The sequence below is a fragment of the Camarhynchus parvulus genome, chromosome 1 (genome assembly GCF_901933205.1).
Source record: "Camarhynchus parvulus chromosome 1, STF_HiC, whole genome shotgun sequence".
In the NCBI taxonomy this organism is placed as follows: Eukaryota; Metazoa; Chordata; class Aves; order Passeriformes; family Thraupidae; genus Camarhynchus; species Camarhynchus parvulus.
In genome coordinates, this window is record NC_044571.1 from 62,630,922 (window position 1) to 62,645,131 (window position 14,210).

General features: G+C 43.9%; 1 protein-coding gene across 2 annotated transcripts in view; it reads right to left on the reverse strand.

Annotated features, from left to right (window-relative positions):
- Nucleotides 1-314: 314 nt before the first annotated feature.
- The window catches only part of CAB39L (calcium binding protein 39 like), a 43,486-nt gene continuing 29,590 nt past the window's right edge, over nucleotides 315-14,210 (reverse strand). For both annotated transcript variants that reach the window (XM_030946112.1, XM_030946121.1), the window contains exons 7-10: nucleotides 11,445-11,504; nucleotides 9,845-9,910; nucleotides 9,230-9,373; nucleotides 315-2,171 (exon numbers count right to left, since the gene is read on the reverse strand). In XM_030946112.1, coding sequence (XP_030801972.1) covers nucleotides 1,992-2,171; nucleotides 9,230-9,373; nucleotides 9,845-9,910; nucleotides 11,445-11,504 — 450 coding nt within the window. In that variant the 3' untranslated portion in view covers nucleotides 315-1,991. The remainder of the gene's footprint in view (nucleotides 2,172-9,229; nucleotides 9,374-9,844; nucleotides 9,911-11,444; nucleotides 11,505-14,210) is intronic.

A 14,210-nucleotide genomic window follows, 5' to 3' on the forward strand; every position in this document is an offset into this window, starting at 1 on the left:
TCAGACTTAAATGACTGGCTCCGAGCACTGTGGTTCCAGAGAAGCTCCCTTATCAACCTGCAAGTGACCACTGCCAGCAAACACCACCTGCAGGGTGGGGCTGAGGCTGATGGCCAGGCCAGGCTGGGCTGGGGTTGCCAGACCCCTGCCAGCCAGGGCTGCAGACCTGATGCTTCAGAGAGCATTGGCTTCAAAGGCAGTGCTCATCCCTCTCCATCTGCTGAAATAAGCTGGCAAAGCAGAGAAGGAATTAAGCACTGTATGGAATCTGTCTATCCAGAAAGGCAAGAGAGAAAAAACCCCAGAGACAGAAATAAAGAGTGATCAGTAATCATGCCTTTAATAGCTTGTAATTTTTTTTTTTTAGTTCCAGGCAACTAAGATGTACATTTGTTGTGTGTATCTGACATCCGAAAAAAAACAAGACCACAATCGGTTCTGTTTCTTCCCTTTCCTAAAGCACATAAATTAAAGTATCAGTCACCTCAATATACAACAGTTTAATGAAAGAAAAGGGCTTGTTCTGTTTTTACAATTCAGTGTCACCTGTTACCTGAAGCATTAGATAGAGCTTTAGCTAGAGAACTTTCTTACAGCAAATAGGAAAACTCAGAACTTAGGCTGTCCAGAAAAATTCAAGATGTTTCCACTCCTTGCTCTCAAACTCCACTTCCTACTAAAGCATCAGAATAACATTTTCCTGTTAGAAAACAAAAGACCCCAAAAACTCTTCAAACACACCAGGGAAACACTGTCTGTACCATAGAGCTTATTAAACTCAAAACATGTGTGGTGCAACAACTTCCTCTTCCACAACTTTAACACTGAACCTGAATTCAGGTCAGGATGAACAAGGGCAAAAAATGCCAAACTACAGGTGGCTTTTGGTGCCTGTTGCTGCTCAGTGGCCTCCCAGGCTCAGTATTCGGTAAATGCTCTCAGCTGTGGCAGCACCTGCAGGCTCAGGGACCTCAGGCCACGCAGCAGATCTGGCTGAGGCCTTTTCATGATTGCCTTGCTGAACTTAGCTCAACCCCTCCTCATACAGCCAGGACTGGAATTCATATGGAAAGACTCTAGGAGCCCTCTTCTCGCTCTGGTGCTGAGGCTCAGCCCTTGTCACAATTCAGCCAAGTAGCTCTGGCTACCACCCAATATTCTTGACCATGGATGGTTTCTGTAGGGGCAGGATCACTTTATCAGCAGTACAGCATTGCCTTTGATGGAGGGGCGTTGCCCTTGCCTTTTCCCATTTCGGGGCACGTGAGCACCGTGTCCATGGGGCTGCTCCTCATGAGACTGCTGGGAGCTGGTAGTAAAAGCCTGTGCTCTAGCACAAGATAGATCACACACAGGGAAATGGGAGTTAGGCAGAAACAGCTCAGATGGCTGATATATCCATCCGTTCCCTAGCACTGAATAGAAAACCTCTGATCTAGGGCGTGAAAAGGATGAAAGAACACAAAATGAAGCAAAAACGTGACCTTTACTGCTTTTTCATCTTCCATAGTTTTGACTAAAGAACCTGACCTATAAGTGCAGCTAACTCCAGAGACCAATGTACTCTTTCACAGTCTTGTGTGTGTGCAGCACTAGAACCAAGTCACAACTACAGGTGTGAAGGAACAATGTCACAGTCCTCAGAAGATCTGCTCTGTGCACTTGCCAGTGCTTGAGTTTGCTGAGTTAAGTTAAGCAAAGAGGTTCATTCTTCTTGAGCACAAAAAAATCTGTCAAACCAGCTTCTATTACAGAGAGATTCTAAACTGACATAAATAACTATAATCTTGATTAAAAATAATATATTATTCTAGATTTTTTGGTTTTTTAGTTCTCATGTAAAACCCCTATACTCTTGACATCTAGGAACAAAGACAAAATAAAAACCAGGCACTTGCTGTGCCTTCTCAAGCACTATTGTGGTGTTTAAGGGACACAGAGGAACTTAACAACTGAGATTAATGCCTACAGTAGAAAACAAGAGGTGTTCTTCATGCCGTTGGCTTTTTCAAGTCTCGGATTTGCTTGATCAGGTAGTTCTTCTCATCAGTGAATTGTTCGTCGTCCGTCCTTTCTTTCTGGAAATTGCTCAGAAACTCAATTAGCTTGGGTTGGTTTTTCAACAGGATCTCCACAATAGGCTGTGTTTTGTTTGGACTGGCCACAAAAACCTAACATGCAAACAAATTCAGGCACAGAGAGACAGCAAGGGGATGGGGACAGAGAGAGAGAGAGATAGAGGAACATCAGTCACAACATCCCCATAAGTTACAGGCAGATACTCTACTGCTACACAACTTGTCCCAGGGCAGTCAGACAGGAGTTTAAACATGTTGGTTCCACAGCAAACTGAAGAAAAACTATGCCCGTGTGTGGTATCGTTTCCCTTTCACTTTGCTCTTTGGTGATAAAAGTTTTGACTGTAAATCCAGCTGTTGAGAGGGAGCTATCGATTCTCAGCCTCTTCCCACCCACAAGACAAATACACAGAAATTAATTATCAGGAGAACGGAAAAGCTTTGTGTCAGTATTGATATCATTTCCATATTAAACCAGGCCTAAAATTAGACTTGCCAGCTTTGTTTTGGTTTGGAAAATTATGTCAGAGGCCTCACTTCCCTCTGCCTAATCCATTCATGGGAACATGGAAACTTACAGCAGCAGGAGCAGGAGGATTGTGGTGTGCCCAGCACCTTTGCAGTCCTTGCTGACCAGAGGAGGGTGGCTTTGCAGGAGGGTGAGGTGAGACACAGATACCCAGCTGGCACAGCCAGCCCAGCACTGTGGCTTACTGGCCGTCTTCAATGATCTGATTTTTCCTACTATAATCACTAAAGGTGCACTTTTCCAGCTCTGAACATGACCCCTCATGCCACAATGCTGTTCCTTTAACATTTTCTCTGGGTTAAGTGCAAAGCTAAGGCTGGTTGCAAAGGCCAGCGGTGAAAGGCTCTTTCAGGGACCCCGGGATGGCACAGAGATGGGGCTCTCTTTCCCAGATGTGGGTCAGGAGGGGCAAGTGGGGCATGGGGCTCGCGGTGGGAGCACACGTGCAGCACCCCGGCCGCCCCGGGAGCAGCTCCCACATCTGGCTCGCACCGAGGTTACCATGGCTGGGCAACAAACACTGCCCGAGCACTTGTGCAACGACAGAAATAACTCCAGTTACTCTCTGCCCCATGAGAAGAAATTAAGGATGGACAGAGCTGGAAAGTGTCCAGTTTCCCTCCAAGCCTGTCCAAAGCAGAATGAAAACAAACATCTGCTGACAGCACAGAATGGCATGTTGTCCTGCCGAGCACAGGCAGCACCACTGCTGGCTCCCAGTCTGGGGCTCCTCTGCAGGTCCTTTTGCCTCCCCTGAGGTTGTGCCCACAGGAAAACCTGGGCCACGTCCAGCTGCTCAGGGAGGAGCTGTGCTACCTGATGAGAATCACACACACCCTGTCCTGAGGGGCTGTGCTACAGCCTCTTGTCCCTAAGACAACACCGGTAAAGGCTGGGGCAGGGCTCAGACTGCACCCACCATTAGGCTTCATACTCCAAAATCAGAGGATGTTATATAAGAGGTGGGGAAAGTGCTGCATCAGGGGAACATGTGGAAGGAGTGGGGTTCAACACACACCAACAGTACCCCACTGAGCACTTCTGCCCAAACAGGAAGCTAGAAGTACTTTTTAATTTCACAAAGGTGAGACAAAGCATCTGCTCTTAAACCCTGGCATCCTGATGCTAGAATAGTCTTAATCTCTGTCTATGCTTTTGTCTCCTCTGGATCCCTCCTCCTCAGGCTTCTCCCAGAAGTCCCTGCTGCAAAGTACTTTGCCCTTTGCTGTGCGGGAAGAGCTGCAACCTCTGCCATGCTGGGTGAACCCTCCCCAAGTGTATTACAAAGTTTTCCTTGATCTGGTGTCCAGGCCACGCTTGCAGTGACAATACACTATCTAGTTATTCACAAAGGCCTCCACCTTGCCCTTCTCTAATTACCCCGAGCTATCATCTTAAATGATTCCCACTTGCTACCTAGAACTTCTCAAACGCCGCACACAGCCCCCAAGGATTCCTTTTGAGCAGCCCCTTTGCTGCACGGTGCCCAAAGTACTCACAGGGCAGCCTCCTACCAGGGACACACCTGCCTGTGGTGGGATGGCCACTTCACAGCTCTCACTACACCTGAGGCACTCTCAACAGCTGCAGCATCTGAAAGCAGCATCTCTTCCTTTGCAAATAACTTTGATACGCTGCTATTGATGCATTGGTTCCCCTTAGACCAGGAGAAAAAGGGTTTGGGGATGTAAATACAAACGTGCTTTACAGCTTTCCACTCTGTGCTTTATCTACATGAATCTTGAGATCTCCTGAGCATGGACATGTGGCTCTGGATGAGGCTGCAGCACTTGATGCTCTCAGCTGGAGCAGCCCCAGGATGCAGCTCCCTGTGTGCAGACCTACAGCAGGTGATCATGCTGATGGAAGCTGGATACTTCCAGGGTTTGGACTATGATAAGCCCCCAGTCATCTGGATGAGCTGCCGTGGGGAAAAGCAGGATGTAAGCCTACAGGCAGGGATTTACAGATCTTCATAAGAAATTTTTATTTTGGAGTCCAGTTCATCCTTGGTGATGAGGAGAAGCCATCAGATACACTGGCAAAACCCATATGTTCAGAAATCATCTGATGACAATGCAAATGGAAGCCATCAAAAGCCTGACCTTGAAGTGCTGATCTTCCTGCAATGAATATTAGGCCTGCCTAATATTTATCTGAAGGGTGACTCTCAAAATGAAGAAATTGAAATAATTCTTGTTGTAAAAGCTCTCTGCTCTGCAAACAGGACTGGAAGGTTGGTGGTAAACCTAGTAAATAGTATTTCATATTGGACCGACCACTGGTATTACCACAGCAAATAATAAAGAACCTAGTTTCATAGAAGCCATCACATCCTGTTTATCTTCCTGCACAACTATTTATAGATTACAATCTTCCCCTTGCAAAACTGGCAGAGTGAACATTCAAACAAAGATCATCTCAGCTGCCAGTCTTGCTCAGTGTCAACAGGGACTCGTAAAGAGAGAATGCTCAAGGACCAGAAAATTCCTGAAATGTTATTCAATACTTTGGCTAAGCAAACAAAATCAATTCTCTCAGTGTCAACTGACCAGTTTCACAGAGCCCAGGAGCAGGACCACCACAAGACTTTATTCAGAAAGGGCCCCCCTCATTCAGAACGCTGTATTGGCATAGAGAAGGAGATCAATCCCTAAAACCAGAAACATTATTAATGCTATCTTGAACATTTCAACTAAAATGAAGTTGGATAAAACCACAGAGAACTTGGTTTCACCTGTGGTTTTATTATGAAAAGATATATGTTCTAGAGCACTAAATTCAGATAGATGAGAGAGACAGAGACCCAAAATAAAGACAGTACCCCCATAAAAATTCCAACTCTAAATATAGCTGTCTCAAAACAGAGAAAGCTCCATTTCAAGAATATTTGCAAAAGACCTGGAATGAAAATCAACTCTAAAGCTTCTAAAGTCATCGAAAGTGGAATTGTTGTTACCTTCTCCATTAAAAGTCTTAATGCATTTCTTCAAACAAACATCAAAATTACTTGATCAGAGAATTTGACCTTATTTCCTTACAATTAATAACCAGGCATTACAATCTTCTAGGGCAAGAGCAGAGCAAGAGCAATTACAGGATTCCCTGGACTGAGCATTTTAGGACTCACTCTGGGGTCACGCACAATGTCACTCTCAGGACACTGCACACACAGAACACTCATGGTTCATGCTGCTTACAGCACAATGCTTCACACAATAACCCTTGTCCTTTAGATTATCCAGCTGAGAAACAGAGAGGACACATCCCCACAAACACGGCCTCAGCTTCGTACCAAGAGCAAACTGTCAGTATGGCCAAATTATGTGAGGCTGTTTGCAGAGCAAGCTGCAGGAGGTAGCTCGTAATGTGCATGAAAGAGAATGGAAAAATGAAACTGAGGTCACAAAACACAGTGTACCCATTCTATTTTTAGATTTAAACAGTAAAATATATCTTGCTAAATGTCCCCTTAAGAGCAAGAAAGTCATATAATCCCAGCTCACTGCTACAGGGTGTTTTCCTCAAAATCAGCAAATTGTTTATGTGAAATCCAAGAGAGCTGTTCCTATGCTTTGTTTTTGAATATGTGAGGTCAGAGGAATCCCTGCATCACATTCACATAGGTCTGAAAGATACAGCCTGCCCTACAGACAGGCAAACTCAAAGGAGGCTCCACTAATGGAACACATCACAAACCCACCAGAGGAGCTGGAGAGCCCCTCCCAGTATTTGATCCCCAAAGTGTGTGCACTTGAGACCAACATCTCTCCACTGAAATCACTGCAGAGAAGATCCAGTGACTCTCAAAGCACACAGCTCTGAGTGATTCTCTTGGATTATTTATGAAGGAGGAGGGAAGGGGTGAGGTCTGTTAGCTTTTCCTCATTATTAAATACTGGGTAATCCTTATGCATACGTTGCCTGGGACATCCAGTTTTACAAAGCAGCTGCAGGACTTTAGGATGGTGCTGCAAGGCAGAAGGTCCATTTTTTTCAGGCAAAAGAAGGGAAGGGGCTGGAGTTGGGAGGAAGATCAACCATCTCCTAAAAGGAGAATGGAAAAAGGCACTGCAAGTGGGCACTCTGTCTTCATTTTCCCACTCACAGTAAGTTGGGTGAATTAAATATTCTCAGAGCTTGGGGGTATTGGCATTTTCAACCACAAAATGTTCCTCCAAAATAAGTTTGAACTAGAAGTGCTCATCACTTTCATCTCTATCTCACAGTTTCAAATCTCCACTAATTAGAAATTGCTTCAGGCAGTAAGAGTCATAAGCCTTTTTTTGTGTCAGCTGGGTCACGGGAGCGTTGGAATCTGGATGCTTACAAAACAAACACTTTTTCATTTCAACTGTGTCTAACTGGTGAAACATCTAAATCAGGTAATTTAAACCCAAATCTTTTGGCAGCTCAGACAGAGCAGCAAGTATCCACTTCTCAGAAGCTTTGATTCCAAATCACTGTGGTTAGTCTACTGTAATTTCAGCCAGGACTGCATAGGTATTTTGCAAGCATAATTTAAAATGCAGGCACAGTTCAAAATTTATGAGATTAGAAGCTGAGGACAAGATTCCTCTCCCAGTTACATTAACATGGAATTCTACAGCTGACAAGAGAACTGGTCTGAGGGACACAAACCCAGAAACAGGAGGCAGGAACACTGCAGAACTGGGCACAAACAGCCAGTTTCTTAAACACATAAGGATTTCAGTAGCTCTCAAGAAGTTAGAACTCAATTTAAGTGAAATCAGAGGGAAGAGAGCTTCTCTGACCCTCTCTACAAAGCTAATTCAGAATGCAATTTCCTGCAACAAACCCTGTAACGACCCTTCCCCCTGGGGAGGAGCTGGATGCTGCTACATCCAGGGAACCCAGATCCTCACGGAGGACGATCCTAAAAGGGGAGCTGCTGCACCTCTATAGTTGCTGGAGGTTGTGAATGAGCAACTTCCAGCTGATCAGCTTCTGCCCTGAGTCTGCAGCTCCCCCAGCACGAGCCCTGTGTGTGTGAGGCAGTGTGAGGAATGCCATGGGAATGCCTTGGCCCTGCTGAAGTGCTGCTGACTGGCACCACTGGAAAAAACCAACAACATCCCATGGAGGTGTCTGAGGACAGAGTTTGGCCCTTTGAACTGAAGAGACACAACACCACTGTTGCTCATGGTTTGTTCTGCTGGCACTCCAAGGTCCAAGCATTATGTCCACATGGCAGCAACTGCAAGTGGTCAAGCAAGGATGAGCCTGCAATATCCCCACTCTAATTGGAAATGGGATGCAACATACTGGAAGGGAGGAATGGGAGGAACAGCAATGTGTGACATGGTTGCACACTGGGATCCTTTTACATTATTCCAAGTCCTTTTAAATGTCTCCTAAAATAAGTGAAATCAGCCATTCCCAAGGCCTGGTCCATGCCTATCATTAATTCAGGAATTCAGGAACAGCAACTCATGTGTTTTATAAATAAAAATCTTGCATTTATTCACAGAGTGGCTAAGAAACCCAAATCCTCTGATACCTTCTCTCCACTGGTATCTCAAAGGCTGCAAGTGTCTGGAGCCAAGCTGCTTGCTTATCTTGGAGCCACACACCTCCTGATAAGGAGGAGGAGTACAAGTTACTCATAGTGGTTCAGTTGACTGGAGGAAGTCAGCAAAGGAGCAGCTTACCAAGCTGCTTATTTCACGAAAGGAATTTTCTTTTAATCCTCCTTGAAGTTTTTTTTTTCTTTTTACAAAATTAAAAGCTTTTTGGAGAAGCTGCACATTCTCTAAGTCTCCACACTGAAGATATGAAAGCTTTTTTCCCAAATTTAACAAGTCACTCTGAATTTGTGCAGGGTGTTGTAACTGCTTTTCACAGTCATTTGGTGTTATCTGGAGCTGGTATCTTTCTTAGCCAACTTAGGGAAAGGATATCCTTAGAGGCCCAAAATTCCTCTTCTGATAATCATTAACAACTCTATTTATAGTTTGAAATTAACGTGTTCATTCCAAATTAGAGTTAGTTTTGCATAACAATCTGATCCACCCTCTGTTTCAGAGCAGAGAACTCTTTTGATAGGAAAATTGTAAACTTCTAACTTATTAACATAGATCATCATGAAAAAAGGGACACTGTTTGGGCCTGGTAATTTTTTAACTCTGCAATAATGTCACTGCAAAATGATGGAAGGGTAAAACTCATTTCAAGCTCAGATTTACCAAACCTTTCTAATACCTTTAAAAGCATATTGTGCTTGCATTGATGCCCAGCACTAGCACCACCTACTTTTAATCTAAGGTAGAGTGTTAAGAACTTCTTTTTATCTTTACCCAGAATCACATGGTAGAATAATCCAGGAGTGGGGAGAAGGTCCCCTGGATGCCACCTAGAAGTTGTGTGTTTTGTTACCTGCAGCTCATGGCTACTTGACAGCCTACCCCCAGCTCAAACCAAAACGATGCTGCTTTAGATCTCACCTGAAGGCTCTTTCCAATTATGACACTCTCAAATACTGCAAGTGACTGTAAACATCAACCATTGCCTTAATTTCCTGGACTTCTTCTTGCCCACCTTGAAAGACATTTTTATGAGGAGAAGAGAAATTCTGCCACCTCTACAACTCATACTGGCTCACCTTGAACACATGGAATGCTTCAAACTGAATGTTGGGGCTTTTATCTCGCAGCAAGTTCATCATCAGCTTCAGGTTTTCTGGCTTGCTGATGTATTTCGTCATGATGGTGAAGTTGTGTCTGTCCAGAATCAGTTCACCCAGAAGCTGTAAGCAGAATTAGAAAAATAATGCTTGTCTTCTAAATACTACAGAGGGGGATCCTGCATATGGGCTGGGTGTAATAGGGGCTGGTGTGAGTAGCTGGGACAAAAGCAAATGTAGACAAAGACACCCTCATTTAATTGCCATGTTACATTTACACCCCCCTCTGCCTCCATGTGCAGGCCATGTCACACTTGGTGCCCCAGACAGAGACTGCCACATTACTGCCAAGTTCACTGTAACCATGTTCCGAACCAAAGCCCAGATCTGAGCTCAGAGGAGAAGTGACAGCACTCGTTCCATAGAAATGGCCCGGTGCTTCCCCAGAGGCCCAGGAAAGAAAAGACACAGTGAGCTCCTGTGCTTTTCAGGAAGAGCATCACAAGCCCTTAGTTCTGCTGTTGATAGAAAAATGGCTGCTCCATTGCCATACATGCACCTCGATATTCTGCATAACACAGAGTACAAATTTACCTTCAAAGATTGTCTTTTTGTTACATAATTCTCAGAATGAAGGAGTTTTTCATAGTCCTCAAAGATCTAGAGTAACAAGAAAACACAAATGCATCAGATTAATGTCCATCCTTCCTTCTCTTGGTCCTTCCCACTGCTGCAGCAGTGCCACCCTCTAAGACTTCACTGCAATGCCAGGCCCAGCTCTTGTGGCCTTTCCTCTTGGCTGGTTATCACACAGTGAATTAACTAATGCCCAGGAACACTCCTCTTCCAAGGGCTGCAGAGGGGGAATACCACATATGGACTGGATGGAACAGGGGCTGGTGAGAGGTGAGAGCCAACTGGGACAGAAGTAAGCCAGTGCCTGGACAGCCTTCTCTTACAGAAGAGTGACTGCTGCCAGGACATGTGGCTCCAGCACATAATGTCCACTCACTCATATCACGGTCATGCCTGGCTGTGTCACCCAATGCAACACCCCAAAATGGTGATGGGACTCCCAAATGCTCCTTTTGGGAGGTGCCACCTCATCTGCCCTCAGCACCATCACTCATTAAAGCTCTTTGCCCAGCAAGGGTCACTAGGAGCAAAGTGTGTGCTGGATTTTGCAGGGATGGGTCAAGGGGATCTTGTGTTCAGGAAGACTGAGAGGCAGGGCTGCAACATGTTCAGACTGCCTACCAAACAAGCAGGAAAAATCAACATTGCTGTCCAATAGTCACCAAAAAGAAAACCCAAAACAACTTGCTTAGGCAATTGATACTCAAAAATGTAAAGCGTCAAATAAATGTAGAATGGGGACTGTTCCAGTGCAGTGCTCCAGTATTAAAAAATTAGCAGAGACACTTATTTTGCTCCAGCTAAGCTGCATTAGTGACTCAGCAATAATAAGCCTGCTCTTTCTTTAACCTTCATGGTAACCAGAATGAAAGAAATTTGTCTTTTCATTTTGGCAGTGAAATAAAGAATACCTCAGGTAACACAAAGATTAGACCCACAGTCTAATTCCATGATCTGTATCAATCCAATTTTAGTTGAATCCAATGGAATTTTTCCGACCTACATTTGGTCCAAAAGAGAGCCAAAAAATCAAAGTGAAAAATAGCAGCTAACCAAGGGGCTAATTGCCTTAGGAAGATAATAGGAATACTCATACCTCAGTGCCTCATTTAGGCACATGTAATTTCCAGTAATGCTAACACTTGTTTCAGTAACTCTTCTCTTCTGTCCCAAAGTAGAGTAAATAACACCTGTATGGCCCTGATGGTGCTGGGGTATCACAAAACTGTTTAAAACCATGCACAAGTTTTCTCCCATGATCTGTTTGCAAGTTTCAGTTCCATTCACACTTGAGGAGATCTGATGCACACGGCAAGGAATAAAATTTGCTCTTAACCTCTGAGCTCTCCTGAGACCTTGGCTGTGTCCCCAGCTGTGTGCAGAGGGGGGTATCTGCATTTCCCATGCCAGGCATGGATTCTGCTCCAGCACAAAGCAGTGTTTGGTTTTACAGTTCTATGTGAGGAGTTTATGCAGAGCACAAAACCCCCTGTGCATTTTTTTTTTGCAGCCAAGCATAAATAGATTTTCTTAAAAGCCTTTCTGCATTGATACTTACTACATCATAATTTTGTTCCAGAAATTCTGCCACCAACAATTTGTGTCTCGTTAGCAGGTCCTGCGGAAGAACAGAGAAAGGTTACCTGAGAGAGCAAGTGTCTGTGATTGTCCCTTGATTCTCAAATGTGTTTCAGCAGTATTGACCAGAAAGCATTTACAACATGATTTCTATAGGACTTTAGGGAGAACTCAATTGATGTAATGCTAACAGAATCAAGACAGACCTATTCTAATACTCTTTCTTTTTATTGCTGTTTCCCTCCCGTCTTTTCTTGTTGTTGATAGATCATAATGCACAGTACTCACATTAAACAGGGATGGGCAAAAGGAAGAAAGAAAATTAGCCCTTTATGGAGGATGAGCTATGGTCTCCAAACCGAAAGTGACCCACATGCTACCCCAGAGCTGGGGATGATGCTAAGCCTGAACTGCTATTGCTCATCTCCAAGAATACAAGGAAAACTCAAATTCAACCACTGTATATCCACGTAGCTATTTAATAATGAAAGCCAGGCACCAACTTAAGCCAAGCCATCTAGGTTCCCTCTACCTCCACTCCCTTCCCTGGAAGGAGTCTCAGGTAGGTGGGATGAGTCTCTTCTGTAGAGTTTTTTCTGCCCAGGGTTGGCTTTCTGACACAAAGCAGCAGCAGACCTTCCAGACAGCTGGACAGACTGACTCCCATTCCAGAAGGCTAACTAATTCAAATTGAAATTAAAAGAACCTGTCCCACAGAATGGTGATGCTGGTGCTCAGTGACAGAGATGCAAATGTTTAGCTCCTGGAGAAATGGTGTCTTTTTACAGGATGAATAGCTGTGAAATGAGTGGCCAGTGTGAGGCATTTAAGTATGATTTTTATCTTACTGCTTCTTTTAAAATACAACATTGATCACAATAAATGCCTGATGAAGTCCATTCAAATCGGTATTTTCCAGTGAATCAAGTTGGTATTTTTCTGCTCTTTTTTATAATCTTTTTCTTGGTTTCCCTACCCAGGCAGACGCTGAAGCTGATGAGGAGCTCAAGCAGATGCACAGACACATCCTCACAAATAAAAGAAATCCTTTACATACTAATCCTTTAATTTATTTTTACCATCAATTATAAGAGGAAAGCACAGCACTACAAAATCCAGTGCCTGTTTTAAATACATCCCTTCATTTAGCAGGACTGCAGTGACAGCACTTTTAAAGGCTGAATGAAACACATGATTTAGAAGCTTTTATGCAGGGCACTTAGAGGCAAGTACAAGTCCTTCAATAGGGGGCACAAATGAAACATAATCCAAAATGAGTTTTTCACAGGAAATGATGAGGAAGCATGGAGCAGCAGCATTCAGCCAGCACATTCCAACTGCTGCTTGCACCCTCCACAGACAGCTTGTGCCTTGAAATATAAGCCCTTTTCCTCTGCATTTTTAACAACTCTGTTTCCTCTCTGCAGTGCACCTGGATAACTTTAATTAAGAAGTACATCTCCAGATCATAATTCCAATGCTTCTCTACTATAAATATCCTCAGACTTTAATGCACATTTAATTGACCCCTCCTCTGGTGCATAGACTATCCAAGGCTTTCAGCTCTGAACCAGACACCCCGGTGGCAACTGCAAACCCAACATGGGGACACCAGAAATGAAAACGTGAGTTCAGTAATCCAGCCAGCAAACAATCACAGCACTTCTTTTCCCAGTATTAGAAATTAGGTAGCTCCATATTTCAGTCACTTCCACATCACCTCTTGCTGTTCCAGCTATTCAGAGTAACAGACAAACAGGAGATGAAATGAGCAGCTGGTTTCTTTCCAGAACTGACCATGTATCAGGTGCTAAGAGGCAATTTCAAAAAAAAACTAAAAATGCTGTTTAGACATTTCCCCCAAGCATTTTAAAAGGTGAATTCTGTCCTTTGTCTGAGGATGAACTGCCCTCATACTCCTCTCTTTCCAGTGCATGTGAGGATGTAGAATCCTATTTTTGAATCCTGCTAAAAATACACTCAGTTCACAGGGGACAGAAGTACACGCTACAGCTGTACATCTGTGAACAACATCAATCTCTCTTCTTTTTGGGAGGACTGTAGCAGTCCACAGTCCCTGCCACAGCTTAACTGACCCTTATCCCTGTCCTGCCTCCTGGCTGGGCTGAAGACTGTCCATCACCACCAGCACACTCTGCTGTCCTACTTCAGCAGGACCTGGGGAGAAGATGCAATTCTCCTCTGTCAAGCTGGGAACTGAGTCCAGGAGCACTTTTTCTGACCAGAAACAAATATTCTTCTGAGCATAGGGTAAAATGTTTCCTGCCAGAAACAGAAGATTCAAATACCTCAGTTATGTTGCATTTTTATACCATGTCTGTGTTTCTGTGCTACTTTGAATTTCATAATCTTTACCTAATGGACACCACAACAGGGAAACTTAAAATAATGGAAAGATGCTGCAATTGATTAAGGGGTGATTTGAATTGCTAATCCTGCTCAAGTCATTATTGAAGAATGCAATGTTATCTCCATTATGCAAATCTTTATCCCATTCAGTAGGTTAGTAAACACCAGTAAAAAGCCAGGCTTCAGTGTATGTAGAATCGTTGAGCTGAGCTCTAACATTCCTTACAATTACTCCTGAGGTCTATCTAATCATGTTTCTAATTAGCTTTGAAAGGAAAGAATAAACAATATGTTTCTATGACAGCAGGGAGCTCAGTGATAGAAGAAAAAAAGGAGTTGGATCTATATTTAGAAGAGTCCTCAACTAAAAAGATTT